The sequence below is a fragment of the Nerophis ophidion genome, linkage group LG19 (genome assembly GCF_033978795.1).
Source record: "Nerophis ophidion isolate RoL-2023_Sa linkage group LG19, RoL_Noph_v1.0, whole genome shotgun sequence".
Lineage (NCBI taxonomy): Eukaryota > Metazoa > Chordata > Actinopteri > Syngnathiformes > Syngnathidae > Nerophis > Nerophis ophidion.
The window spans coordinates 18,920,549-18,946,882 of record NC_084629.1 but is presented as its reverse complement, the minus strand read 5'-3'; the positions used below and the strand labels follow the sequence as shown (position 1 = coordinate 18,946,882).

General features: G+C 41.0%; 3 protein-coding genes across 3 annotated transcripts; 2 read left to right on the top strand and 1 right to left on the bottom strand.

The window, feature by feature from the left end:
- Positions 1–1,216: 1,216 nt before the first annotated feature.
- LOC133538110 (gamma-crystallin B-like) lies at positions 1,217–12,545 on the bottom strand. Its single transcript, XM_061879430.1, has 3 exons — positions 12,294–12,545; positions 1,603–1,845; positions 1,217–1,534 (listed from the first exon to the last, which is right to left on the bottom strand). The coding sequence occupies exons 1-3, from the start codon at positions 12,309–12,311 to the stop codon at positions 1,262–1,264; spliced, it is 534 nt and encodes a 177-aa protein (XP_061735414.1). The 5' UTR covers positions 12,312–12,545; the 3' UTR covers positions 1,217–1,261.
- Positions 12,546–13,084: 539 nt separating this feature from the next.
- Positions 13,085–13,907, top strand: LOC133538109 (gamma-crystallin M3-like). Its single transcript, XM_061879429.1, has 3 exons — positions 13,085–13,193; positions 13,267–13,515; positions 13,583–13,907. The coding sequence occupies exons 1-3, from the start codon at positions 13,185–13,187 to the stop codon at positions 13,862–13,864; spliced, it is 540 nt and encodes a 179-aa protein (XP_061735413.1). The 5' UTR covers positions 13,085–13,184; the 3' UTR covers positions 13,865–13,907.
- A 10,217-nt stretch (positions 13,908–24,124) lies between these two features.
- LOC133538111 (gamma-crystallin M3-like) lies at positions 24,125–24,848 on the top strand. Its single transcript, XM_061879431.1, has 3 exons — positions 24,125–24,151; positions 24,219–24,461; positions 24,533–24,848. The coding sequence occupies exons 1-3, from the start codon at positions 24,143–24,145 to the stop codon at positions 24,809–24,811; spliced, it is 531 nt and encodes a 176-aa protein (XP_061735415.1). The 5' UTR covers positions 24,125–24,142; the 3' UTR covers positions 24,812–24,848.
- The last annotated feature ends 1,486 nt before the right edge of the window (positions 24,849–26,334 follow it).

The following is a 26,334-nucleotide window of genomic DNA, read 5'->3' as shown; positions in this document are numbered from 1 at the left end:
TCAAAAATAATGACATTTAATTAAATATGAAAAAAAAAATGAAAATAAATCTAGATAGATAGATAGATAGTACTTTATTGATTCCTTCAGGAGAGTTCCTTCAGGAAAATTAAAATTCCAGCAGCAGTGTACAGAGTTGAGATCAATTTAAATAAAAGTGAAAAGTAAATAATGGGGGTTTAAATGGAAACAAAATAGAGAAATATTACAATAAGAATAAAAAGTAGAAAGCAACAATGGGAATAAAAATAGAACAGTAAAATAACAATATGATAAGACAAAGTAGGCAGTAGTGACCATGTTATGAAAACGTATTGCACTGTTATTGTTTCGCATCCCCTGTCATCCTAGTACCCTCCGCCCCCCGCCCCAGCGAGTTGTACAGTCTAATGGCGTGTGGGACAAAGGAGTTTTTGAGTCTTGGGATGAAGCAGTCTAGAACTGAACAGGCTCCTCTGGCTACTGATAACGCTATCTATAAGAATAATAAAAATTAAAATATAGAAAAATACCATTACTTTAATGTTAATCAGTACCTGGTAGCACCTATGAAAGTAACAGATTCAGTATCGATCCCTAGTTCTTTTTTTGTGTCCTGTCCATCTTCTCAGGCAAATCATATACAGTAGTTGATGTAGATGCCCATATCAGCTGTACAAATTTACTTAACAAAAGAGAAGAGTGGGATACTTCTCTTGTTGCCTTATTTGTATTTGACTTTATTTAAGTGGATTTATATTAATTGGTGCAGCGGGGCCGGAGCAGGAGGGAATAGAAATAGGAAAAAAACAAAGACAGTGTGGGAAATTGTGGGGACACAAGGGGCATAAGACAGAGAGACAAAAACAACACCAAACACAACAATAGCACAACATCAGCAAATAGGATATGTACAAATATTATAGTAAAAGTGATAGCAAAGAAGCAGTTAGTGAAATAAATAATAATACAAAATCACAATGAACATTATTTCACTACATATGGAGCGATACGAATACCAATAGAAATAGCACTAAAATTACCTCTATTATCAACAATACAATACGATCCCTAGTTCTACACGAAGCATGTGTTCTGCGTAGCCTACAGGGAGGGGTGGTCCTGATCAGCAGTCATGTCAGTGTTCATATCTTGAGCTTTATTCGACAACGACTGCTATGAACTTTCAACATACCAAAAAACTTGACACCGGCAAATGTTTCTTACACCACCTCTTTATTGTGTAGAGTCAAATTGTGTCACAATTCCAGAACGAGGCCATCTAAACGCAGAGGACTCGCCGGAGGGATCCCACTGTGGGGTCCGGGGCGGCCCACTCTGTGTGGCGGCGGTACTGTCCCCTCTCCAGAAGGTACTGGTGTCCGCGGTAGTCCGGAAGTTCGTAGAGGACCCAGGCGCCATCCTGTACTTGGGCCGAGTGGACCGCCCCCTGGAGCCAAAGGTCGGACAGCTGGGAGACGTCGTGCGTGCACTCCAGCGTCTGACCGCCAAAGTCGGGACGCTCAAAGAGGCGGATTCTGAAGGCGCCGGAAACCTAAAAGACAAAGTCCAGACTTGACGTGGTTGTCTGAAGGCGTCCGAGAGCTTCTTCACCCATCCTACATTTGGGATGATGTGACAGGAGCGGACGCTGTCTGTGTAACCCATCCATTGGCGGTAGTCCGGGTACTCCCCTTTGGTCAGGACGTACTGGTAGCCCAGGTAGTTAGGCCTCTCAAACAGAACCCAGGCCCCGCTCTTGATTCTGACTGAGCTGCAGCGACTCAGGTGATCGTTCAGTTCGGGACAGTCGCTGCTACACTCGTAATAGTCCCCCTGGTAGTTCTGGTCTTGGTAGAATGTGATCTAGAAGCAAAATAGTCGGAGTTTGGTTGAGCAGTGAAAACATACGGACTCTTATTCAACACAAATTATGTGCAACTTTGTCCAATGCCTGCACATTTTGACCCATGGAGTTTGTTTCAAATGCACACATCAACAGTCTAATCCAAGGGTGCTCTAACTTTTTCCAGCGAGTTAAAGTTAAAGTACCTATGATTGTCACACACACAATTAATGTGGCGAAATTATTCTCTGCATTTGACCCATCACCCTTGATCACCCCCTAGGAGGTGAGGGGAGCAGTGGGCAGCAGCGGTGCCGCGCCCGGGAATCATCTTTGGTGATTTAACCCCCAATTCCAACCCTTAATGTTGAGTGTCAAGCAGGGAGGAAATGGGTCCCATTTTTATAGTCTTTGGTATGACTTGGCCGGGGTTTGAACTCACAACCTACCGATCTCAGGGCGGACACTCTAACCACTAGGCCAGTGGTTCTCAAATGGGGGTATGTGTAACCCTGGGGGTACTTAAAGGTATACCAAGGGGTATGTGAGATTTTTTTTAAAATATTCTAAAAATAGCAGCAATTCAAAAATCCTTTATAAATATATCTATTGAATAATACTTCAACAAAATATGAATGTAAGTTCATAAACTGTGAAAAAAAATGCAACAATGCAATATTCAGTGTTGACAGCTAGATTTTTTTGTGGACATGTTCCATAAATATTGATGTTTATGATTTCTTTTTTTGTGAAGAAATGCTTAGAATGAAGTTAATGAATCCAGATGGATCTCTATTACAATCCCCAAAGAGAGCACTTTAAGTAATGATTACTTCTATGTGTAGAAATCTTTATTCATAATTGAATCACTTGTTTATTTTTCAACAAGTTTTTAGTTATTTTTATATCTTTTTTCTAAATAGTTCAAGAAACACCACTAAAAATGAGCAATATGTTGCACTGTTGTACAATTTCATAAATCAGATACTGATGACATAGTGCTGTATTTTACATTTTACCTCTTTTTTTTTTTCCAACCAAAAATGCTTTGCTCTGATTAGGGAGTACTTGAATTGAAAAATGTTCACAGGGGTTACATCACTGAAAAAAAGTGGAGAACAACTGCACTAGGCCACTGAGTAGGTCCATCCATCCATCCATTTCCTACCGCTTATTCCCTTTTCGGGGTCGCGGGGGGTCACCTACATAAAACTTGAAGGCTGTGAGGGCCACGTTGGTACCTTTTCTACAATTAAAAAAACACCCTAGAACCAATACAATATAAATCTATCAATATATGCGAAACTATCTGAACAACAATTTAAAGCATATTCTAAGTAATTATGCCCTAAATCAGCGCTACTCAACTACATCATGAAGAGGCCCACAGTTTCAAGAGCCCAAGGGCTTTGGGGCCTGACATCGAAATGGGTATATTCTGTCCAAAAGGGCATCCGCGGGTTATATTTCTTTTAGACTGCGTTTGCTTAATTGCAAAGTAAAACTTTCACACCGCACTGTCAATAAAGTCATTATTCTGCCCTCGCAACTCATTTCTAGCGTGTGCAGGTAGTTAACAGCATGAAGAAAAAGAAGCTCTAGTTTTTGTTGGGGATTGATGTTCCATCTTAAATTATTTTCCTTCCTCAGTTTTATTTCTTTACACTTCCTCCTTCATTTACTTTGTAAGACTGAAAATATAAACACAAAATAAACAAAAAAGTATATCGTCCATTGTGTCTTTTACATGAGTAAAATAGAAGGTTTAGTGTTGATATATTACAAATGTTTACACATATAGAAACTACACAACATTCACACACTAAACATTGCAAGTGACTTATCACTTCTTGCATTGTCGCCCTGTACTGGTCAAATTTAGCAATAATGTAGTAAAATAGGTTTGATTGTTACTCACAGACAAAAATAACACAACCATGAATACAAAAGATATCACGAAGTCAGCAATTTCAAGACAAAACAAACCAAATATCTCTACGCACCAACAATATCTACTTACAAATGTTTGACAAAGTTTGGTGATGAAGCTTACGTGCTGGGATTTCTACCATTGTTGCTGCTTGTCTGGGTCAATGTGTCCGTCGCTAAAAGGGCCCCCAGGAAACAACAACATTCATTCATTTGTCCAGTCGTTGTTAAAAGTCAGATTTCTGAAATGTATTTAAATTTTTCCAGCGTTGAATACATAGTCTTCTTCTACTTGCTCTGCTTCATTGTGACACATAAGCCTCACTGTTGCCCCATGCGGTTTGGCGGGAGTACTGCATACATAATCAACCCGAGTTTTAATGGTTTTATTAACGGGCCAAATGAAAAGCTTTGGCGGGTAGGTTGTGGGCCACGGGCCGCCAGTTGAGTAGACCTGCCCTAAATTAATCACTCTCAACCATAAACATGGCTAGGATTAACTAAAAACTAGACAAGACCAAAGCAATTAGCTCACGTTGTTCAGTATTGAGGCCACTGTTATGCTCAGCCCCAGGTAGCATTATTAGACTCGTATAACGTGGTATATTAACTTGGTATATTGGTATATTGGTAAATTTAGCATTCTACATTTTTTAGACAGTTTTGCAGCCAAACTCCTCAGACTCGTGTAACTTTGTGCTTGACACATGCTAACTGTTAGCATCCTGTAACATTAAAATGCTAACTTTTTTTTGTTGTTGCCAATTTTACAGCCAGACACCTTAGAATCATATGACATGATACTTGACACATGTTAACTGTTAGCATGCTAAAGTTAGCATTCTAACTTTTTTAGACAATTTTGAAGCGAAACACTTTGGAGTCATATGACTTGATTATTGACACATTTTAACTGTTAGCATGCTAAAGTTAGCATTCTAACTTTTTTAGACAATTTTGCAGCCAAACTCCTCCGACTCGTGTAACTTGGTGCTTGACACATTCTAACTGTTAGCATGCTATAACATGAACATGCTAACTTCTTTTTTTAGCCAATTTTACAGCTAAACACCTTGGATTCATGACTTGATACTTGAAACATGCTGACTGTTAGCATGCTAAAGTTAGCATTCTAACTTTTTTAGACCATGTTGCAGCCAAACACCTTACAGTCATATGACTTGATACTTGACATATGCTACCTGTTAGCATGCTAAAGTTAGCATTCTAGCTTTTTTAGACAATTTTGCAGCCAAACGCCTCAGACCCGTGTAACTTGGTGCTTGACCCATGCTGTTAGCCAACAATAACATTCCAGCATACCAACATTAACATGCTAAATTAAATTTAGATGGAAAATGCGAGACTACTGGTCTGGGTAAGGAGTCAGTTAAATTAGAACAAGTTTTTTCTGCTTTGAGTGTTTCAGAGTTGGACATGTGTTTGACTGAGGTGGCTAACTATGATGCGTGCAGTCTATCAAAGCAACAAACAAACAATCGGAAAATCCCCGTTACTGAGGTGACTAACTATGATGCGTGCAGTTTATCAAAGCAACAAACAAACAATCGGAAAATCCCCGTTACTGAGGTGGCTAACCATGATGCGTGCAGTTTATCAAAGCAACAATCAAACAATCGGAAAATTCCTGTCGTATCAATTCCTAGATATGGTCGTAATTATACTGAATGCACTGGGCATAATAAACACAACATTATCAATATTGCTACTACGGATAATTTGATCAAAAATTCCCTAAAACAGCCCACTACCTATAATATAGTTTTTTTAAACATAAGATCATTGTCTCCCAAAACGTTATTAGTTAATGATATTATCAGAGACAACAATCTTAACGTCATCGGTCTCAGAGAAACCTGGCTTAAACCAAACAACTTTTTTGCGCTAAATGAGGCATGTCCTCCTAACTTTACACATGCGCATATTGCCCGTCCGCTTAAAAGGGGTGGGGGGGTCGCACTAATATACAACGAAAACTTTAACCTTAGTCCTAACATAAATAATAAATATAAATCGTTTGAGGTGCTTACTATGAGGTCTGTCACACCGCTGCCTCTACACCTGGCTGTTATCTACCGCCCCCCAGGGCCCTATTCGGACTTTATCAATGAATTCTCAGAGTTTGTTGCTGATCTAGTGACACACGCCGATAATATAATCATAATGGGGGACTTTAATATCCATATGAATACCCCATCGGACCCACCGTGCGTAGCGCTCCAGACTGTAATTGATAGCTGTGGTCTCACACAAATAATAAATGAACCCACGCATCGCAACGGTAATACGATAGACCTAGTGCTTGTCAGGGGCATCACCGTTTCCAAAGTTACGATACTCCCGTATACTAAAGTATTGTCCGATCATTACCTTATAAAATTCGAGGTTCAGACGCATGTTCGTCAAACTAATAATAATAATAACTGCTAGAGCAGCCGCAACATTAATGCTGCCACAACAACAACTCTTGCTGACCTACTGCCCTCGGTAATGGCACCATTCCCAAAGTATGTGGGCTCTATTGATAACCTCACTAACAACTTTAACGCTGCCCTGCGCGAAATCATTGATAACATAGCACCGCTAAAGTTAAAAAAGGCTCCAAAAAAGCGCACCCCGTGGTTTACAGAAGAAACTAGAGCTCAGAAATTATTATGTAGAAAGCTGGAACGCAAATGGCGCACGACTAAACTTGAGGTGCACCATCAAGCATGGAGTGATGGTTTAATAACTTATAAACGCATGCTTACCTTAGCTAAAGCTAAATATTACTCAAATCTCATCCACCGTAATAAAAACGATCCTAAATTTTTGTTTAGTACGGTAGCATCGCTAACCCAACAAGGGACCCCTTCCAGTAGCTCCACCCACTCAGCTGATGACTTTATGCAATTCTTTAGTAAGAAAATTGAAGTCATTAGAAAGGAGATTAAAGACAATGCGTCCCAGCTACAACGGGGTTCTATTAACACTGATACGATGGTATACGCGGCGGATACTGCCCTCCAAAATAGTTTCTCTCGTTTTGAGGAAATAACATTAGAGGAATTGTTACAACGTGTAAATGGAATAAAACAGACAACATGTTTACTTGACCCTCTTCCTGGGAAACTGATCAAGGAGCTCTTTGTATTATTAGGTCCATCAGTGCTAAATATTATAAACTTATCACTTTCCTCGGGCACTGTTCCCCTAGCATTCAAAAAAGCGGTAATTCATCCTCTTCTTAAAAGACCTAACCTCGATCCTGACCTCATGGTAAACTACCGACCGGTGTCTCACCTTCCCTTTATTTCAAAAATCCTCGAAAAAATTGTTGCGGAGCAGTTAAATGAACACTTAGCGTCTAACAATCTATGTGAAACCTTTCAATCCGGTTTCAGGGCAAATCACTCCACGGAGACAGCCCTCGCAAAAATGACTAATGATCTATTGCTAACGATGGATTCTGATGCGTCATCTATGTTGCTGCTCCTCGATCTTAGCGCTGCTTTCGATACCGTCGATCATAATATTTTATTAGAACGTATCAAAACACGAATTGGTATGTCAGACTTAGCCCTGTCTTGGTTTAACTCTTATCTTACTGATAGGATGCAGTTCGTCTCCCATAACAATGTGACCTCGGACTACGTTAAGGTAACGTGTGGAGTTCCCCAGGGTTCGGTCCTTGGCCCTGCACTCTTCAGCATCTACATGCTGCCGCTAGGTGACATCATACGCAAATACGGTATTAGCTTTCACTGTTATGCTGATGACACCCAACTCTACATGCCCCTAAAGCTGACCAACACGCCGGATTGTAGTCAGTTGGAGGCGTGTCTTAATGAAATTAAACAATGGATGTCCGCTAACTTTTTGCAACTCAACGCCAAAAAAACGGAAATGCTGATTATCGGTCCTGCTAGACACCGAACTCTATTTAATAATACAACTCTAACATTTGACAACCAAACAATTAAACAGGGCGACACGGTAAGGAATCTGGGTATTATCTTCGACCCAACTCTCTCCTTTGAGGCACACATTAAAAGCGTTACTAAAACGGCCTTCTTTCATCTCCGTAATATCGCTAAAATTCGCTCCATTCTGTCCACTAAAGACGCTGAGATCATTATCCATGCGTTTGTTACGTCTCGCCTCGACTACTGTAACGTATTATTTTCGGGTCTCCCCATGTCTAGCATTAAAAGATTACAGTTGGTACAAAATGCGGCTGCTAGACTTTTGACAAGAACTAGAAAGTTTGATCACATTACGCCTGTACTGGCTCACCTGCACTGGCTTCCTGTGCACTTAAGATGTGACTTTAAGGTTTTACTACTTACGTATAAAATACTACACGGTCTAGCTCCATCCTATCTTGCCGATTGTATTGTACCATATGTCCCGGCAAGAAATCTGCGTTCAAAGGACTCCGGCTTGTTAGTGATTCCCAAAGCCCAAAAAAAGTCTGCGGGCTATAGAGCGTTTTCCGTTCGGGCTCCAGTACTCTGGAATGCCCTCCCGGTAACAGTTCGAGATGCCACCTCAGTAGAAGCATTTAAGTCTCACCTTAAAACTCATTTGTATACTCTAGCCTTTAAATAGACTCCCTTTTTAGACCAGTTGATCTGCCATTTCTTTTCTTTTTCTTCTATGTCCCACTCTCCCTTGTGGAGGGGGTCCGGTCCGATCCGGTGGCCATGTACTGCTTGCCTGTGTATCGGCTGGGGACATCTCTGCGATGCTGATCCGCCTCCGCTTGGGATCAATCAATCAATGTTTATTTATATAGCCCCAAATCACAAATGTCTCAAAGGACTGCACAAATCATTACGACTACAACATCCTCGGAAGAACCCACAAAAGGGCAAGGAAAACTCACACCCAGTGGGCAGGGAGAATTCACATTCAGTGGGACGCCAGCGACAATGCTGACTATGAGAAACCTTGGAGAGGACCTCAGATGTGGGCAACCCCCCCCCTCTAGGGGACCGAAAGCAATGGATGTCGAGCGGGTCTAACATGATACTGTGAAAGTTCAATCCATAGTGGCTCCAAGACAGCAGTGAGAGTCCCGTCCACAGGAAACCATCTCAAGCGGATCAGCAGCGTAGAGATGTCCCCAACCGATACAGGCGAGCGGTCCATCCTGGGTCCCGACGAGCGGTCCATCCTGGGTCTCGACTCTGGACAGTCAGTACTTCATCCATGGTCATCGGACCGGACCCCCTCCACAAGGGAGGGTTTCCTGCTGGCTCCGCTGTGAACGGGACTCTCGCTGCTGTGTTGGATCCGCTTTGGACTGGACTCTCGCGACTGTGTTGGATCCATTGTGGACTGAACTTTCACAGTATCATGTTAGACCCGCTCGACATCCATTGCTTTCCTCCTCTCTAAGGTTCTCATAGTCATCATTGTCACCGACGTCCCACTGGGTCATTATTGTCACCGATGTCCCACTGGGTGTGAGTTTTCCTTGCCCTTATGTGGGCCTACCGAGGATGTCGTGGTGGTTTGTGCAGCCCTTTGAGACACTAGTGATTTAGGGTTATATAAGTAAACATTGATTGATTGATTGATTGAAATTATTCAATTTTTGCAGGTGAACAATACACAAGTCTTCAGCTAGGTGGCATGTAGGTGCAGGTGATAGCAACTCCTAAAGCGATTTGTACAGAAATGAATATCAGGTTCTCAATTGTATTTTAATTTTGGGTGGGTTTGAGGTTTTACAAAAAACAATTGAGAAGCGGAACTGTGAAATGCGGTGGAAACACAGACTACACAGGCAACAGGAACCTGTAGTTCTAGCAATAAATATTTCCAGGTACTTAGAAGTTCATGAAATCTTCGGTGGAAAAGGACTTTGTGTTAAAAGAGAAAACTACTCAAAATGGAGCAGAGTCGAGCTGAGTGGATACTGCACAGTGGGACAAAATCTTAAATTGTGTTCAGATCCTGAACTGAACAACCTCATCCCTGAGCGGCTTTTTTGGCGTCTAAAACTGGAAGGTTTTTAAAAAACCAAAAGACTTGGAAGATCTTAGCAATTCCTGGAAAAATGTTTAAATCAGACTTTAAAAGACAAATCCTGCTGCTCGAGTCCTGACTAGAACCAGGATATACAACCATGTTAGTCCAGTGCTTATAGAATACACTTTACAACAGCTATCATTGTGTATAAGTCGCTTCATGGTCAAATACATCTCTGGCGTGTTAGAGCAGTGATTCTCAAAAGGGGTACACGTACCCCTGGGGGTACTTGAAGGTATGCCAAGGGGTACGTGAGATTTTTTAAAAATATTCTCAAAATAGCAACAATTCAAAAATCCTTTATAAATATATTTATTGAATACTACTTCAACAAAATATGAGTGTAAGTTCATAAACTGTGAAAAGAAATGCAACAATGCAATATTCAGTGTTGACAATTAGATTTTTTGTGGACATGTTCCATTAATATTGATGTTAAAGATTTCTTTTTTGTGAAGAAATGTTTAGAATTAAGTTCATGAATCCAGATGGATCTCTATTACAATCCCCAAAGAGGGCACTTTAAGTTGATGATTACTTCTATGTGTAGAAATCTTTATTTATAATTGAATCACTTGTTTATTTTTCAACAAGTTTTTAGTTATTTTTATATCTTTTTTTCCAAATAGTTCAAGAAAGACCACTACAAATGAGCAATATTTTGCACTGTTTTTGTCATGATGTGGTCTTTGGTGAGGTTTGTTTTCCCGTGGTGCAAAGCGATTGAACCGGACACAACGTGAAGGTAATGACATCTTTTAATTATTCTATCAAAAAGTGAAAACAAAAGGCGCTCACTGCGGGGGTACAAAACTTGGCTAAGAAAAAAAAAACTATTACTATAACGTAAACTATGGACATGAAAACATGAACTAAAAAAATCACTAAACTGTGACTTCAATAAAAAAAAAAAAACTTACGTGGCAAGAAAAGAGCAGCATGAACTTTGACCTGGACAGAGTACTCAGAGTGTCAAGAGTGCAGAGCATGAATGTGATGTCGCCAGACTGACTGCCTGGCAACTACAGGCTTAAATAGTGGTGACGTGATTAACAACAGGTGCGTGAGTTCAAATGAATCAGGTGGGCGACATGAGAACAGGTGAAAACTAATGGGTTGTCATGGAAACAAAACAGGGAGTGAAAAAACAGGAACTGACAAAATCCAAAAACCAAACAGAACATGGTCACCAAGACATGACAGTTATACAATTTAATAAATCAGAAACTGATGACATAGTGCTGTATTTTACTTCTTTATCTCTTTTTTCAACCAAAAATGCTTTGCTCTGATTAGGGGGTACTTAAATTAAAAAAATGTTCACAGGGGGTACATCACGGGAAAAAAAGTTGTGAACCACTGTGTTAGAGCCATAGGAACCATCTCAACTTCTGAGAACCCAAGGGAGTGGTCTCCTGCTGGACCAAACATGGTGAAACTGCGTTTGAGTTTTATGTTCCTAAAATCTGTTTTGGTCTTCCAGAAGATCTGAGGCGGGCCTCAATGTAAACAATGCAGCCTGAAAACACTTTTATTCAATTGTGCATATGACAACTGTAAGTGTTTCATGTACACGCTTGGATTTTTTTTTGAATTACGGTTATCTTTGTGATAATTTTATTTTATGATAATATCTTGAATTACGAGTATTTTATTTCTATGGTTGCCTTCTTGTAACTTTCTGTAGAGCACTTTGAATTGAAATGTTCTCTACATATAAACTTGCCCTGCCTTGTCTTACTGACTGACCGCCACTAGAGGACGCATTTGCATTGTTTGTGAGTATTATGATAAATTAGGCCAAGAGGATTTAACTAAATTGTTTTGGGGGCCACATTTCCAGAAAGCTAAGGACCTTCACTATTTGTCTTGTTTTGTTTATTCCGGAGAACTAGCATCCTCTACAGTGGACATTTGATTTATTTTGTAAGCACTTCAGGAACGTTCCGCTGTTTTTAAGGACCTTCTGCAAAGTTGCGAGTTTCTCTTTTTGTGGCTAGCAGTTAAATAGCCCAAATGATGAAAGAGAGACGATCCAAAGTGGAACCTTAAGGAACACCATGAGTGTAACCAAATAAGTTGAACAAATGACTACTGACTCCATCTGAAGTAAAAACAAGCTACAGAAACACCCGAGTTACATAAATCACCGTACAAAAGCAAATTTTAACAACCAAAAAGGAGATTACTTAAAGCGGAGCCTTGAGGAACGCCTAAGTTGTGTAAATCACAAGTTTGGACCCAAGTTTTCTATGATTGCTAGCGAGGTCAATGCAAATATCTGCTAATGTGTTTACACAGCTACAAGTTCCTCTTTACAACAGGAGCACTTAAGTGTTTCTAGGAATTTGATGCAAAAATGTTTGTATCCATAGTTTTGAACTGAACTTAGGGGCCAGTTTTGGCCCCCAGGCCTCCAGTTGAATAGAAGTGCTGTAGGTTACATATATGCTGTAGATTTGAAACATTCAAAATGGCAAATAAAACTAAATTCTCCTACCTTCCCCGCAGATTCCATGATTGGGCCTCACACCACCTTTTTAGCGCACGGTGTATCAGAACATTCCCAACACAGTCGCTCTAGATTTATACTGCCGCCACGTAGCGCACCGCCAGAGCATCATTGTCATTCCAATAGCCTCAGCATTTACCGCTAATCTGCACGCTACAACTGCCAGCGGTGCGGACGCGCTTGAAGATGAGCTGGCAACAAAAGCCCAAAAATATATGTTTGCTTGTAAAGTCACTTCTTTCATCTGTATAGCTTGTGTGCTATTGTGTGCTTAGCTGTTGCGTAGCTGCTAGTAGCCTATAGATGTGTGACTGGACTAAAATAGAGGAGGGGACCAACCTTGTGGGCTTATAGAAGGCGGTTTAGATGCACACTAGGGGGAAAATGTCAGATCCACTTCAGAATGTGCCGGGGTCTTCAGTGCCTGGCGCTTTCTGTTTTGCTCGGCAGTTTTTAACCTCGCTGCGCTCGCACTGAACAAATGTTGCCATAAACGTCTTTTTTTTCCAATCCTGGAAATTCCAGGCAGATTTGTACGAAGTACATTATGAACGTCTCTCGGGTGACACAATGCGATGATTGGCAGTCAGGTGTCAGAGCTGCCGGGCCCAACAAAGCGCTCGGCAGAGCGAAAACAATAGAGGCCTGGTTGAAGCGTCCTCGCTCCATAGGAGAGCGGGTCACAATTGGCACCGGACCAGATGCATACAGTGGAATAATAAGCACTTACAGAGCGATTGGACAAACATCAGAGGCTGCTGAGTAAGTATGTTCCGCACAATGGCTCCATAGATCGTTTGAATATCGTGACGCCTATAAAAGGTTCAGCGGCCGGGCAGAGAAGCAGCAGTGCAATCGAGGACAGGATCGGACGCGAACATGGGCAGAGTAAGCCAGAGGGAAGCCAGTTCTCTACAATAAAGGTAGCAGTGGCGATTCTTATTGTTCTTTGCCCTTCCAGATCATCTTTTACGAGGACAGAAACTTCCAGGGTCGCTCCTACGAGACCAGCAATGACTGCGCCGAGTTGACCTCCTTCTTGAGCCGCTGCAACTCGTGCCGGGTGGAGAGCGGCTGCTTCATGGTCTATGAGCGGGCCAACTTCCTGGGCCACCAGATGCTGGTGCGCAGGGGAGAGTACCCCGACAACCAGCGTCTGATGGGCATCAGCATGAGCGACTGCATCCGTTCCTGCCGCACGATCCCCATGGTAAGAACGCCAGGAACATTCCGATCAGCAACCGCTAGCGAAAGCTCTTAACATTCTTAATCTGCAGCACCGAGGCCCTTTCAGGATGAGGATCTACGAGAGGGAGAACTTTGGAGGTCAGATGAACGAGCTGTTGGACGACTGCGACAACATCTTGGACCGCCTGCGCATGTCCGACTGCCTCTCCGCCCAGGTGATGGAGGGCCACTGGCTAATGTATGAGCAGCCCCAGTACCGAGGCAGGATGCTATACCTGAGGCCTGGAGAGTACAGGAGCATGAGAGACATGGGCACAGGTCCCGTTGACATGAGGATCGGATCCATCAGACGCATCATGGAGACCTGTTAGGCAAGAGAGAAAGGAGCCACAGGTGGAAAAAATGTGTAATGGATTCATGCCAATAAATGCTTTATAATTCATGAATGAAAGGTGTTTGTGCGAGGATTCATTTCATGAACAAATGATTAACTTCGAGGTTTTCAATAGGGGTCAACTCGGAAGAGATTTGCAGAGGTTGTGAAATTTTTGGTTGATTACATTTTTCCACACATTCAAATGTCTTTAGATACACATGAACATTGATCCAACACAGTGTAACGTAGTTCAGAAACATGAATGTAAAATTAATAATTGTATTATTATTGTCATGTTAGCATGCTAGTTAGTAGCCATTAGCGGCGCAAGCTGTCAGTTAATGATTAGGGTGCTAGTTGTCAGCTAGCAATCACCAGCACTGGTTCCTAGGTGGTGATTAGAGTGATAGCCTTTGGTAAGCTATTAGCGCACCAGTTTCCAGCTAGCGGCTAGCGGCGCTAGTTGCCAGTTAGCGATAAGCATGCTAGTTGCCAACTAGTATTGCCAACTCCCTGGAAAAAAATAATAAGGGACACCTTGCAGGGCTGGTCGACCTAATTTTTTAATTTGTCTGAAAGGAGTTTTCTACTTTCCACAAAGGTGGAATTGAGGCAACTAGTCTTTTTTGTTGTTGTTGAAGATGCTTCAGACTTCCTTCCATTCAACCTGTGAGGATTATATGACCCGATGACTGACAATCTACATGCGTATTTTCACATTCTTTGACTCTAGGTAGATTTCAATTAGATGCACTGGTTTTGAATAATACGAATACCTGGGAAACAAATTGTTCAATTGTGCAAAACTTTTACTGACGTACATTACACTCACTTTAGTCTGCTGTACTGACAAGAGCCTGCTCGATGCGTGTTGGCTACTGAGGCGAAACTCGCTTTTGACGTCACTACTTAATCGTTTTTACATGAATACAAAATAACTTTGGTTATTGGTTCTTCAGGACTCCAAGTTGTGCCCACTTTAAGTACTGACAGAGTGGAAAAACAAGTTTGCTTATTTGGGCTGCGCTGTAACCATGAAAACATATCCAATTTAATTTACAACACGCAAAGTATGAAAAAACTCAGTTTATTCGTCACAAAATGGCACAAATTCAGTCAGCCATTTTGAAAATTCGCTCCGAATACTTTCAGCTATTTTCTGAGATTGACGTGACTGTCGTAACGCTTCTGCACTCTAACCATATTACTAGATCAGTCATACTGGAAATACACAAAATGTAAAGAGATGTGGTGTTTAACATTCACAATCCTTATGTAAGACAAGAACACATACGCTTGGCTTTCTTTATGCATTCAAAACTGTACAAAAATAGCTAACAATTGAGTCAGCAGATGGAAGGTCTTCTTTTGCGCTTATTATACTCTCTAAAAACATCCAGAATACTCCATTTCCATGTCGTGACCTGAAAATTAACCAAATATGAGTGATATTGTTATTACAAGCGCTAACGCAGGCAGACTATTTTAGTGGTGCATTAATAGCAGTGAGCTAATGCTATCTAAAGCTGCTATTGTTGACACACTGAGCCGACAGCTGATTCTGCTTAGTCTCCATCCATCCATCCATTTTCTACCGCTTATTCCCTTTCGGGGTTGCGGGGGGCGCTGGCGCCTATCTCAGCTACAATCGGGCGGAAGGCAGGGTACACCCTGGACAAGTCGCCACCTCATCGCAGCTGCTTAGTCTCAAACTTGCTAAAAGTAAATTCTAGATTATATTTCATGCATCTCTCACCTGCTAGTATGTGGCGATGGACCAACAGGCTGGTCCACTTTCACAACCCATGAGATGGCAAAAAAGACCCCAAAAGATGTTTACAGCAGGAACTTTTTTTTAACTCCTTGTGAGGATTTTGATAGATTCACATGAATAAAAAAAGGCCTAAAAAAATTATGTGAGCATCCCGTCAGTCGACATACCGGCGAGAATGCAATTATTACACTAGGTGTTTGTTTATAATGGTTTATTATGATTGGTTTGTATGTTTAGCATGCTGCTACTGCTAATAGTGTCACAATGAAACTGCACCCATCATTGTGATTTTAAAACTTAATGCTCATCTTCTTTGTCTTCGGGATCAAAAATATAAGGTTCTTGATCATCAATTTTCCCAAAGTAATCGTTGTTGGCTCTCCCAACGTCTGCTTGATTAGGATTGTTGTTGATGGGAAAGGGATCTGTGGTTCCTCACGCAACGTCACACAATCACGTGACTGGCTTCGTCATTATCTCTCAAAATGGCTCTGGAATCTCTGTGAGATTGATACTGTTTCGATCATATCTGTTTACCCACAAACTTTGGAAGCGTTTTGGTGTCATAAATCAGATATATATGAATAATAGCTTTAAAGGGGAACATTATCACAATTTCAAAAGGGTTAAAAACAATAAAAATCAGTTCCTAGTAGCTTGTTTTTTTCAAAATTTTACCGGTCTCGGAATATCCCTAAATAAAGCTTTAAAGTGCCTTATTTTCGCTCTCTGCGAAGACACTGGCCATTTCCCTGTGACATCACACAGTGCTTCCAATGTAAACGAACAATGGGAATACCACAGCAAGATATAGTGACATTAGCTCGGATTCAAACTTGGATTTCAGCGACTTAAGCGATTCAGCAGATTACGTATGTATTGAAACATATGGTTGGAGTATGAAAGTATTGAAGAAGAAACTGAAGCTATTGAGCGAATAGCTATTGACGCTATTCATAGCCATACCATGGCCGAATAGCTGCGTTAGCATTGCCGGTAAAATGTGCAGACCAAACGATCAGGACTTTCGCATCTTTTGACACTGGAGCAACTTAAATCCGTCGATTGGTAAGTGTTTTTTTCGCATTAAATGCATCTACAGGTTATCCATACATCTCTGTACCATCTCTGCTTTAGCACCGCCGGTAAATAGCATGTTAGCATCGATTAGCATAGCATGTTAGCATCGATGAGCTGGCAGTCAACATCAACAAAACTCACCTTTGTGATTTCGTTGACTATCGTTGCAAATGCATTTGCAGGTTATCGATACATCTCTGTGCCATGTCTGCCTTAGCATCGCCGGTCAAATGTGGAGACACTCCAGCACATTCAATGGGGGTCTGGCGGCAGACACTTTTGCATCTTCGGACCAGTGGTGCAACTTGAATCCCTCCCTGTTAGTGTTGTTACACCCTTCGACAACACACCGTTGAGGCATGATGTCTCCAAGGTTCCAAAAAATAGTAAAAAAAAACGGAAAATAACAGAGCTGAGACCCGGTGTTTGTAATGTGTTGAAAATGAAAATGGCGGCTGTATTACCTCGGCGACGTCACATTCTGACGTCATCGCTTCCAGCGCGATAAACAGAAATGCGTTTAATTCGCCAAAATTCACCCATTTAGAGTTCGGAAATCGGTTGAAAAAATATATGGTCTTTTTTCTGCACCATCAAGGTATATATTGACGCTTACATAGGTCTGGTGATAATGTTCCCCTTCAATATAGAGGCAACTCGTTTTTCCACTCTACTGCTATTTTAAGCACATGGGACGGAATTGAAGCTGGAGAGACATGGGAATGGGAATCAGAAATAAATGTAAAAAATACTGCTGAAAATTAGTTACGGTTAGGGTTAGGCTTGCATATAATCAGCCGAAAAAGCAATACATTCAACTCTGGAACAATAAAAACCATGGTGGTTTGCAATAACCATCTTGGATCACGTTACAAATCAAGTGTCCACTCTTGTGTTGTCAGTGCCACTGTGGCTGTATCTTCAAGACGCGGTTAACTTGCGTTGTTGTCACCCTTTGTGACTGCGGCTATACCCTTTTTCATTAGGCCACTAAATCAACCCGGTAACATCATGCCTACGATGGCCAATCACATCCGGTAATAAAAATACGGGACACCTCAATACGGAATGCATATTTTGATTTTAAATATGGGGCAGTTCAGTTTTTGGGACGGTTGGCATTCGTATTGCAAGTCGGCGATTAGAAATGCCACTTGCCTGCTAGTTATTACTCTACTGTAGTATTTGAAAATCTTAGTATTGCACAAAAGACAACGTATCTTTCGGACCACTTATAATTGAAAGCAAACTTTTTCAATAACAGATTAGATTTATACAGCGCTTTTGTAGACACTCAAAGCACTTCAAAGAGAAGTAAGATCCCATCTTGCACTCCTCATTCACGCGTTGATGGTGGTAAACTACATGCGTAGTTTAGCTATTAGGTGTTGTGTTTAACTAAGGGGAGATGACGGCAGATTAACACCAGGTGGCAGTGATGTCCAAAGATATATTTTTATATAAAGTAAATATATATATGTATATATATATATATATATATATATATATAATAAAAATAATAAACAATACTAATGAATAAACCAAGGGGAATGAAGTGTGACAAAAACTCAAGTGTATATGGTGTAAGACTATGTGTGTAGATTAGCTGGAGTGTGTCTTACCAAAGTGTTGGAGGTGCGTGTTGAGAGACGCGGTTCAGTCCGACAAGGGCAAGACAGGCAGGGTAGTCCATGGGCCGAAGCGAGGAGTCAAAAACCAGAAGAGCACGAGGAAGACAGGGAAGATCCGGACGCACACGACACACAGCGTGACTCGAGGATGGACACAGGGAAGGTACAGAAGGCTATACTCCGGCGTCGGCATGCAAAGTTGTGCCCGCTTATGAAGGCAGGTCTTTCATTAAGGGCAGGCGCGGTGATTGATTCCAGCTGGCGGCCGCTGTAGGGCGGAGACGCGCGCGTCCCGTGGTGCGCCCACTGGAGCGCACAGACGGACGAGCGCCGCCGGCAAGGGTCTGAGCCATAACCTTGGGACCTTCATCACAAATAATAAATATTACTAACAGATTTGCACGAAAGAGGTGGTCCATAAATTATCGACATGTCAACAATACTAACAAACATGCAACAATCTAGACATACTTTGTACACTTGACGGCAAAAACTACATCCTGGCTCGGCAACACGCTGTAGTCTATAACCATAGGCGGCGAACCAATGCCGAGCACCCAGGTGGGGTTGATAGCAGGTTTCAATCTTTGATTACATTTTTGCAAAATCAATCTTGTGGATGTTAACTTTGCTGACGACGTTGGTCATTGTTACAATCATTTGTTACAATCACTAATTATTTTGCCTATAATTATCAAAGTCTATCCAAGATTTAATTGTACCCAATTAAGAAATAACTGTAGTATTATCTCAACTTTGAGCACTCCACATTCATTCGAATGAAGAGCATACTTACTCAACAGCCATACATGTCACACTAAGGGTGGCATCATGAACAATGCCAACACTCTCATAAACATGTGCCATATAGTTAAACCACACTGAACAACAACAACAAACACATTTTGGAAGAATAATTGCACCTCAACACAACAGAAACACTACAGAACAAATTCCCAGAGTTCCCTGTAGCACCAACTCTTCAGGGACGCTACAAGATAAACAAAAGCCATTGGTGGATCTACACCTAACATCCAGTCTAATGATACCACATACAATAGCGGATCTAGTCGATACTCCATCCATCCATTTTCTACCGCTTATTCCCTTTGGGGTCGCGGGGGTGCTGGTGCCTATCTCAGCTACAATCGGGTGGAAGGCGGGGTACACCCTGGACAAGTCGCAACCTCATCACAGGGCCAACACAGATAGACAGACAACATTCACACTCAAATTCACACACTAGGGCCAACTTAGTGTTGCCAATCAACCTATCCCCGGGTGCATGTCTTTGGAGGTCGATACTACTAGTCGATACTACGATGATTAAATTTGATATTTTTAACATCACAAAATCTTTTGTTTTTATTAATTTTTATTATGTTTATAAACTCAAGAAATATGTCCTGGATACACATGAGAACTTTGAATATGACCAATGTATTATCCTGTAACTACTTGGTATCAGATTGATACCCAAATTTGTGGAATCCTCCAAAACTAAATGTAATGTATCAAACAACAGAAGAATAAGTGATTATTACATGTTAACAGAAGTGTGGATAGAACATGTTGAAACAGAAAATAACCAGATATTAACAGTAAATGAACAAGTAGATTAATATTTCATTTTATACCACATGTCCTTAATAATTTTGACAAAATAAAAGAATGAATTAAAATTCTGATGACACAATATGTTACTGCATATGTCAGCAGCTAAATTAGGAGCCTTTGTTGGTTTCTTTACTACTAAAAGACAAGTTGTCTTGTATGTTCACTATTTGATTTAAGGACAAAATTGCAATAAGAAACATATGTTTAAAGTTCCGTACGATTTTTTGTTAAAATAGAGCCAATAATGAAATTTTTTGTGGCCCCCCTTTATTTATACCAAAATACTGGTATCGGGACAACACTAATACACACACACCGAGTACCCACTGGCAGAAATGTAGATTGGCGCCTATGGTCTATACACTACTGCCATTTAAAGGGGAACATTATCACCAAACCTACGCAAGCGTCAATATATACCTTGATGTTGCATAAAAAAGACCATGTATTTTTTTAACCGATTTCCGAACTCTAAATGGGTGAATTTTGGCAAATTAAACGGCTTTCTGTTTATCGGTCTTTTAGCGATGACGTCAGAACATGACGTCACCGAGGTAACACACCCACCATATTCATTTTCACATTACAAACACATGGATGGATGGATGGATGGACATTACAAACACCGGGTCTCAGCTCTGTTATTTTCCGTTTTTTCGACTATTTTTTGGAACCTTGGAGACATCATGCCTCGTCGGTGTGTTGTCAGAGGGTGTGACAACACTAACAGGGAGGGATTCAAGTAGCACCGCTGGCAAGAAATCTGCCGCCAGACCCCCATTGAATGTACCAAAGTGTCTTCACATTTGACCGGCGATGCTAAGACAGACAGGGCACAGAGATGTATGGATAACCTGCAGATGCATTTGCAATGATTAAGTCAACGAAATCACAAAGGTGAGTTTTGTTGATGTTGTTGACTTATGTGTAATCAGACATATTTGGTCACGGCATGACTGCCAGCTAATCGATGCTAACATGCTATGCTAATCGATGCTAACATGCTATTTACGCTAGCTGTATGTACATTTGAAACTAGATACCCACGTTTAATGCGAAACAAAGACTTACCAATCGATGGATTTAAGTTGCTCCAGTGTCACAAGATGCTAAAGTCCTGATCGTTTGGTCTGCACATTTTACCGGCGATGCTAATAAGGCAGCCATGCTATGGGCCACTTCATTAGGTACACCCACGCTATGGCCGAATAGTGTCAATAGCTATTCGCTCAATAGCTTCAATTTTTTCTTCAATTTCGTTTTCGCGATCTGCCGCCATACTCCGATCATCTGTTTCAATACATGCGTAATCTGTTGAATCGCTTAAACCGCTGAAATCCGAGTCTGAATCTGAGCTAATGTCGCTATATCTTGCTGTGGTAACCGCCATGTTGTTTGTATTGGCAGCCCTGTATGACGTCACAGGGAAATGGATAGTGGTTTCGAAGATAGCGAAAATAAGGCACTTTAAAGCTTTATTTAGGGATATTCCGGGACCGGTAAAATTTTGAAAAAAAAAATAAAAAATACAACAAGCCATTGGGAACTGATTTTTTATTGTTTTTAACCCTTTTAAAATTGTGATAATGTTCCCCTTTAACATCTTGGAATTGCAATGCATGCAAAGTCTACCATGTAAAACCGTCCAACCATGACGGAGATATCTCTAAAACAAATTTGCCTTCCTTCATACTTTCTTTTTTGCCCCATTGGTGACGCTTTTCACATTGGTGACATCATGGAGTTATCCATATACAGTATGGTACAGGTTTATCCAAAGAGCTTTTGTAGTTGGAACTTTTAGTCAATAAGTTCCTTCTTCTCTATTCTCTTGTTGTGTGGGCAGACTGTTTGTACATGCACGTGTATCCCCCACTTACATCTGTCAGTAGACTCCATATGGAAGCCCTAAAAACTACAATATGGCTGACAGGGAGAAGATACAGTTGAAGTGGAGGCACATAAATAGGAGCGCCCACAAAACAAAACATTGTGAAGAAACGGTCAGAAAGCGGCATGATGATGAACATAAACACATAAATAAAAACAATCTAACCATCATTTTGTCCAAAAAACACCATTTTATGTTCTGGAGACCATAAAAAAGTGTTAACTGTAGCTTTTAAAGACCCCTTTAAAAAATGTATTATTCATTTTAGGGGGGGCGTTACAGAAAATAATTAGAAGTATTGATTCATATTAGTATCTTTATATAATTTTACAATTATTATTAATATACATATTATGAAGAACACATTTAGACTCATATACTCTAAAATAGTTTGTCTTTAAAATACACGCATTTAATTGTATTCAGTGTTTAAAAAATATCATACTGTTCTTACTTAATACATTTTCAAATATTTGGGTTTCATGGCTCTCTCAGCCAAAAAGGTTCAAAACCCGTGAGCTAAAGCAATATGCTAGCAAACCGCAACAACTTTTCTGTATTCTGGATGATGGCAAGTAGAGTTCAAATGATTTAAGTTAAATAATATGGGAAACAATTAAAAACACATATACAAAAATAGTCAATGTATTTGTGGCATTAGCGAATAATCTAGCATTGACTTGCTGCTTGACACTGTCAAGCTACCATGCTAAAACTTTACAACCCTACAATTTTAAAGTAGCAGTAGAGTGGAAAACCAGGTTTTACATATATATATATATATATATATATATATATATATATAAAACTTGGTTTTCTATATATAAAATCTATTATCATATATATCAGATGTATGACACCAAAAGACTTACAAAGTTTGTGAATAAATAGATATGATCAACAAAGCATCAATCTCACTGAGATTCCCGAGCCATTTTGAGAGATAATGAGGAAGCCAGTCATGTGATCGGTTGACATAGAGGAGTAACAACAGATCCCTTCCCCATCAACAACAATGTTAATTAAGCAGACATTGTGAGAGCCAACAACGATTACTTTGGGAATAATGATGATCCAGTACTTTAAATTTTTGACCCTGAACACAAAGAGGATGAGCAATAATTTTAGAAGCTGAGTGCTGAACATCTACAGTAGCTTTATTGTGACACTCTTAGCATCCGCAGCATTGCTAGGTGCTAAACATACAAACTAACCATTTTAAAAGTTAATAAAAGAAACACTTACTGTAATATTTCCACTCTGGCTGAGATGCCGACCGACGGGACGCTCACATAGTTCCTTTTGGATGAAGAATCAATCAGAGAGGGTAAGAAAACGTTGCCGCAATTGGCGTCTTTTTCACCATCTCGAGGGACGTGAAAGTGGACCGGCCTGTCGGTCCGTGGGCACATTTGTCTATTTGCAGGTGAGAGATGCATGGATTATAATCTAGAATTGACTTTCAACATGTTTGAAACAAAGCAGCAGCAGCCGCCGGCTAAGTGTGTCAACAATAGCAGCGTCAATACGCCGCTAAAATAGTCTGTCTGTGTTAACACTTATAATAACAATATTCAGGTCAATTTTCGGGTCACGACAAGTAAATAGAGTATTCTGGATGTTTTTAGAGAGTATAATGAGTGCAACAGAAGACTCTCGATCTGTTGACTCAATTGTTGGCTATTCATTTACGATTTAGAATGCATAAAAAAGCTTTTCTAACAATTAGGATTTACAATGTTTGCGTATTTCCAGTATGATGGATCTAATGATATGGTCAGAGTGCAAAAACGTTACTACCGTGATGTCAATCTCCGGAAATAGCCAAAGGCGTTCGGAGCGGAATATTCAAAATGGCTGACTGACGGTGTTTTCACATAATTTGCAGATTGTAATACAATTGGATATAATTTAATGGTTACAATAAAACACAAATACGCTTATAAAGTCAACTTGTTTTTCCACTCTACTGCTGTGGACTGAAATAAACATTAGTTGACCAATGGTTGTCACACATTGAAGTAAATACGCATCAACTTGTGAACAGCCTGCCTTAGGAGCACTGGAAGCTTCTTTCTGTTTGACAATAATGGTGCAGGCATACAGTACATAATACACAGGACATAATAACCCTTATGTGCCCCGACTGCTCAGTAGGCTTCTATGGCATGTTGCTGGCTCAGGGTTTAAGCACAATGGACGCCTGACATGAGCAGGTATAAAAGTAAACATCCAGCAGCTGCCGACTCAGTCTTGAGCTCCAACCAAAGTGCTATAACCATGGGCAGGGTAGGTACTCAATCCCAGGCAATTGACTGAGGGACAGTGCTCTTTAAGGTTCTTTGTCTTGTTCTAGATCATTTTCTACGAGGAGAGGAACTTCCAGGGCCGCTCTTATGAGTGCATGAGCGACTGCTCCGACATGTCCTCCTACCTGAGCCGGTGCCAGTCCTGCCGAGTGGAGAGCGGCTGCTTCATGGTCTACGAGCGTCCCAACTTCACGGGCAACCAGCATTTCATGAGGAGGGGCGAGTACGCCGACTCCATGAGCATGGTCGGGATGAGGGACTGCATCAAGTCCTGCCGCATGATCCCCACGGTATTCCCGTTCAAGCATGAGGCCTTGTGCTTCCAGTTCGGTTTGTCTGAAGTTCCTGTTTGGGTTTGCAGCACAGAGGCAAGTTCAGGATTAAGATCTTCGAAGAGGAGAACATGAGCGGTCGGTCCAACGAGCTGCAGGAGGACTGCGAGAACATCATGGACCGTCTGCGCATGAGCGACTGCATGTCCTGCCAGGTGATGGAGGGCCACTGGCTGCTGTTCGAGCAACCCCACTTCCGCGGCAGGATGATGTACCTGAGGCCCGGCGAGTACCGCAGCTTCAGGGAGATGGGCATGAGCGGCACCCATTTCATGAGCATGAGACGCATCATGGACTCTTGCAACTGAACAAGAGATTTCTTTCAGTAGAGGAAAGACTTTTGTATTCGCCAAAAACTCATGAATAAAATTTAGGGATGTAATCCCGACTCAAACTGAGTGCTTTGTTTCATGAAATCAACACTTTTCCATTATAAAAACACCCATTTGACAGTTATCATTTTGTAAGTTAAACATCAAATTTAAACTTAAAATACAGTATTTATTTCTGTAAAGTCAGCTTAGCCTTTAAAGGCCGACTGAAACCCACTACTATCGACCACGCAGTCTGATAGTTTATATATCAATGATGAAATATTAACATTGCAACACATGCCAATACGGCCTTTTTAGTTTACTAAATTGCAATTTTAAATTTCCTGGGAGTTTCTTGTTGAAAATATCGCGGAATGATGACGTGTACGCGTGACGTCACGGGCTGCTAGGAAATATTAGCGCTGCGCACACACACAGCTAAGTCGTCTGCTTTAACCGCATAATTACACAGTATTTTGGACATCTGTGTTGCTGAATCTGTTGCAATTTGTTCAATTAATAATGGAGAAGTCACAGTAGAAAGATGGAATTGGGAAGCTTTAGCCTTTAGGCACACAAACACACAATGATTCCTTGTTTAAAATTCCCAGAGGTGAAGCTTTCCTATGGATCAGAGCAGTCAAGTGAACATGGATCCCGACCAAATGTCAACCAGAAGTTTTTGGTGAGAAAATTGTGGTAAAAAGTCGCCACTTACCGGAGATCAGCTGAGCTTGTGCCGTCCATACTGCTGCCGTCGACTTCCATCAGACACTGGCCTCAGGACACCCGTGGACACACCCCTCCGACTATCAGGTACTATTAAACTCACTAAAACACTAGCAACACAATAGAAAGATAAGGGATTTCCCATAGTTATCCTAGTAAATGTGTCTAAAAACATCTGCATCTGTCCCAATGCAATCAAATTTTTTTTAAATATGATTTTTATTAGATTTTTTTCTAGTCCGTCGCTATCAATATCCTCAAACATGAATCTTGCTCAAATTAATGGGGAAATTGTCCTTTTCTCGGTCCGAATAGCTCCTTTTGTTGGAGGCTCCCATTAAAAACAATGTGAGGATGTGAGGAGCCCTCAACGGGTGACGTCATCGTCTGCGAATTCCGGTAAAGGCAGGTCTTTTCTGTTAGCGGCCAAAAGTTGCGAACTTTATCTTCGATGTTCTCCACTAAATCCTCTCAGCAAAAATATGGCAATATCGCGAAATGATCAAGTATGATACATAGAATGGACCTGCTATCTCCGTTTAAATAAGAAAATCTCATTTCAGTAGGCCTTTAACTTGATTAGAATGTGGAATATTTTACTGTAAAACTTAATTTTTCTTCAAGAAGACGAAGAACTCCCGGAATCCCACAGATTTCCCATGAATTTTCTTGTGAGGAAGCAGTGCTTTGTGACTTGACCCTGGGATTTCCTGTCTTCCGAGATCCTCCCGGAGTTCCTCAAGGCCCTGGATGCCGTGGTGCTGTCTTGGTTGGCAAATCTGCAGCAT

Coding starts and splice junctions, on each gene's coding strand:
- LOC133538110 (XM_061879430.1), bottom strand. Junction 1,535..1,602: donor CCTGTCACATCATCCCAAAT/GTAGGATGGGTG, acceptor TTTGTCTTTTAG/GTTTCCGGCGCCTTCAGAAT.
- LOC133538109 (XM_061879429.1), top strand. Junction 13,516..13,582: donor CCTGCCGCACGATCCCCATG/GTAAGAACGCCA, acceptor CTTAATCTGCAG/CACCGAGGCCCTTTCAGGAT.
- LOC133538111 (XM_061879431.1), top strand. Junction 24,462..24,532: donor CCTGCCGCATGATCCCCACG/GTATTCCCGTTC, acceptor TTGGGTTTGCAG/CACAGAGGCAAGTTCAGGAT.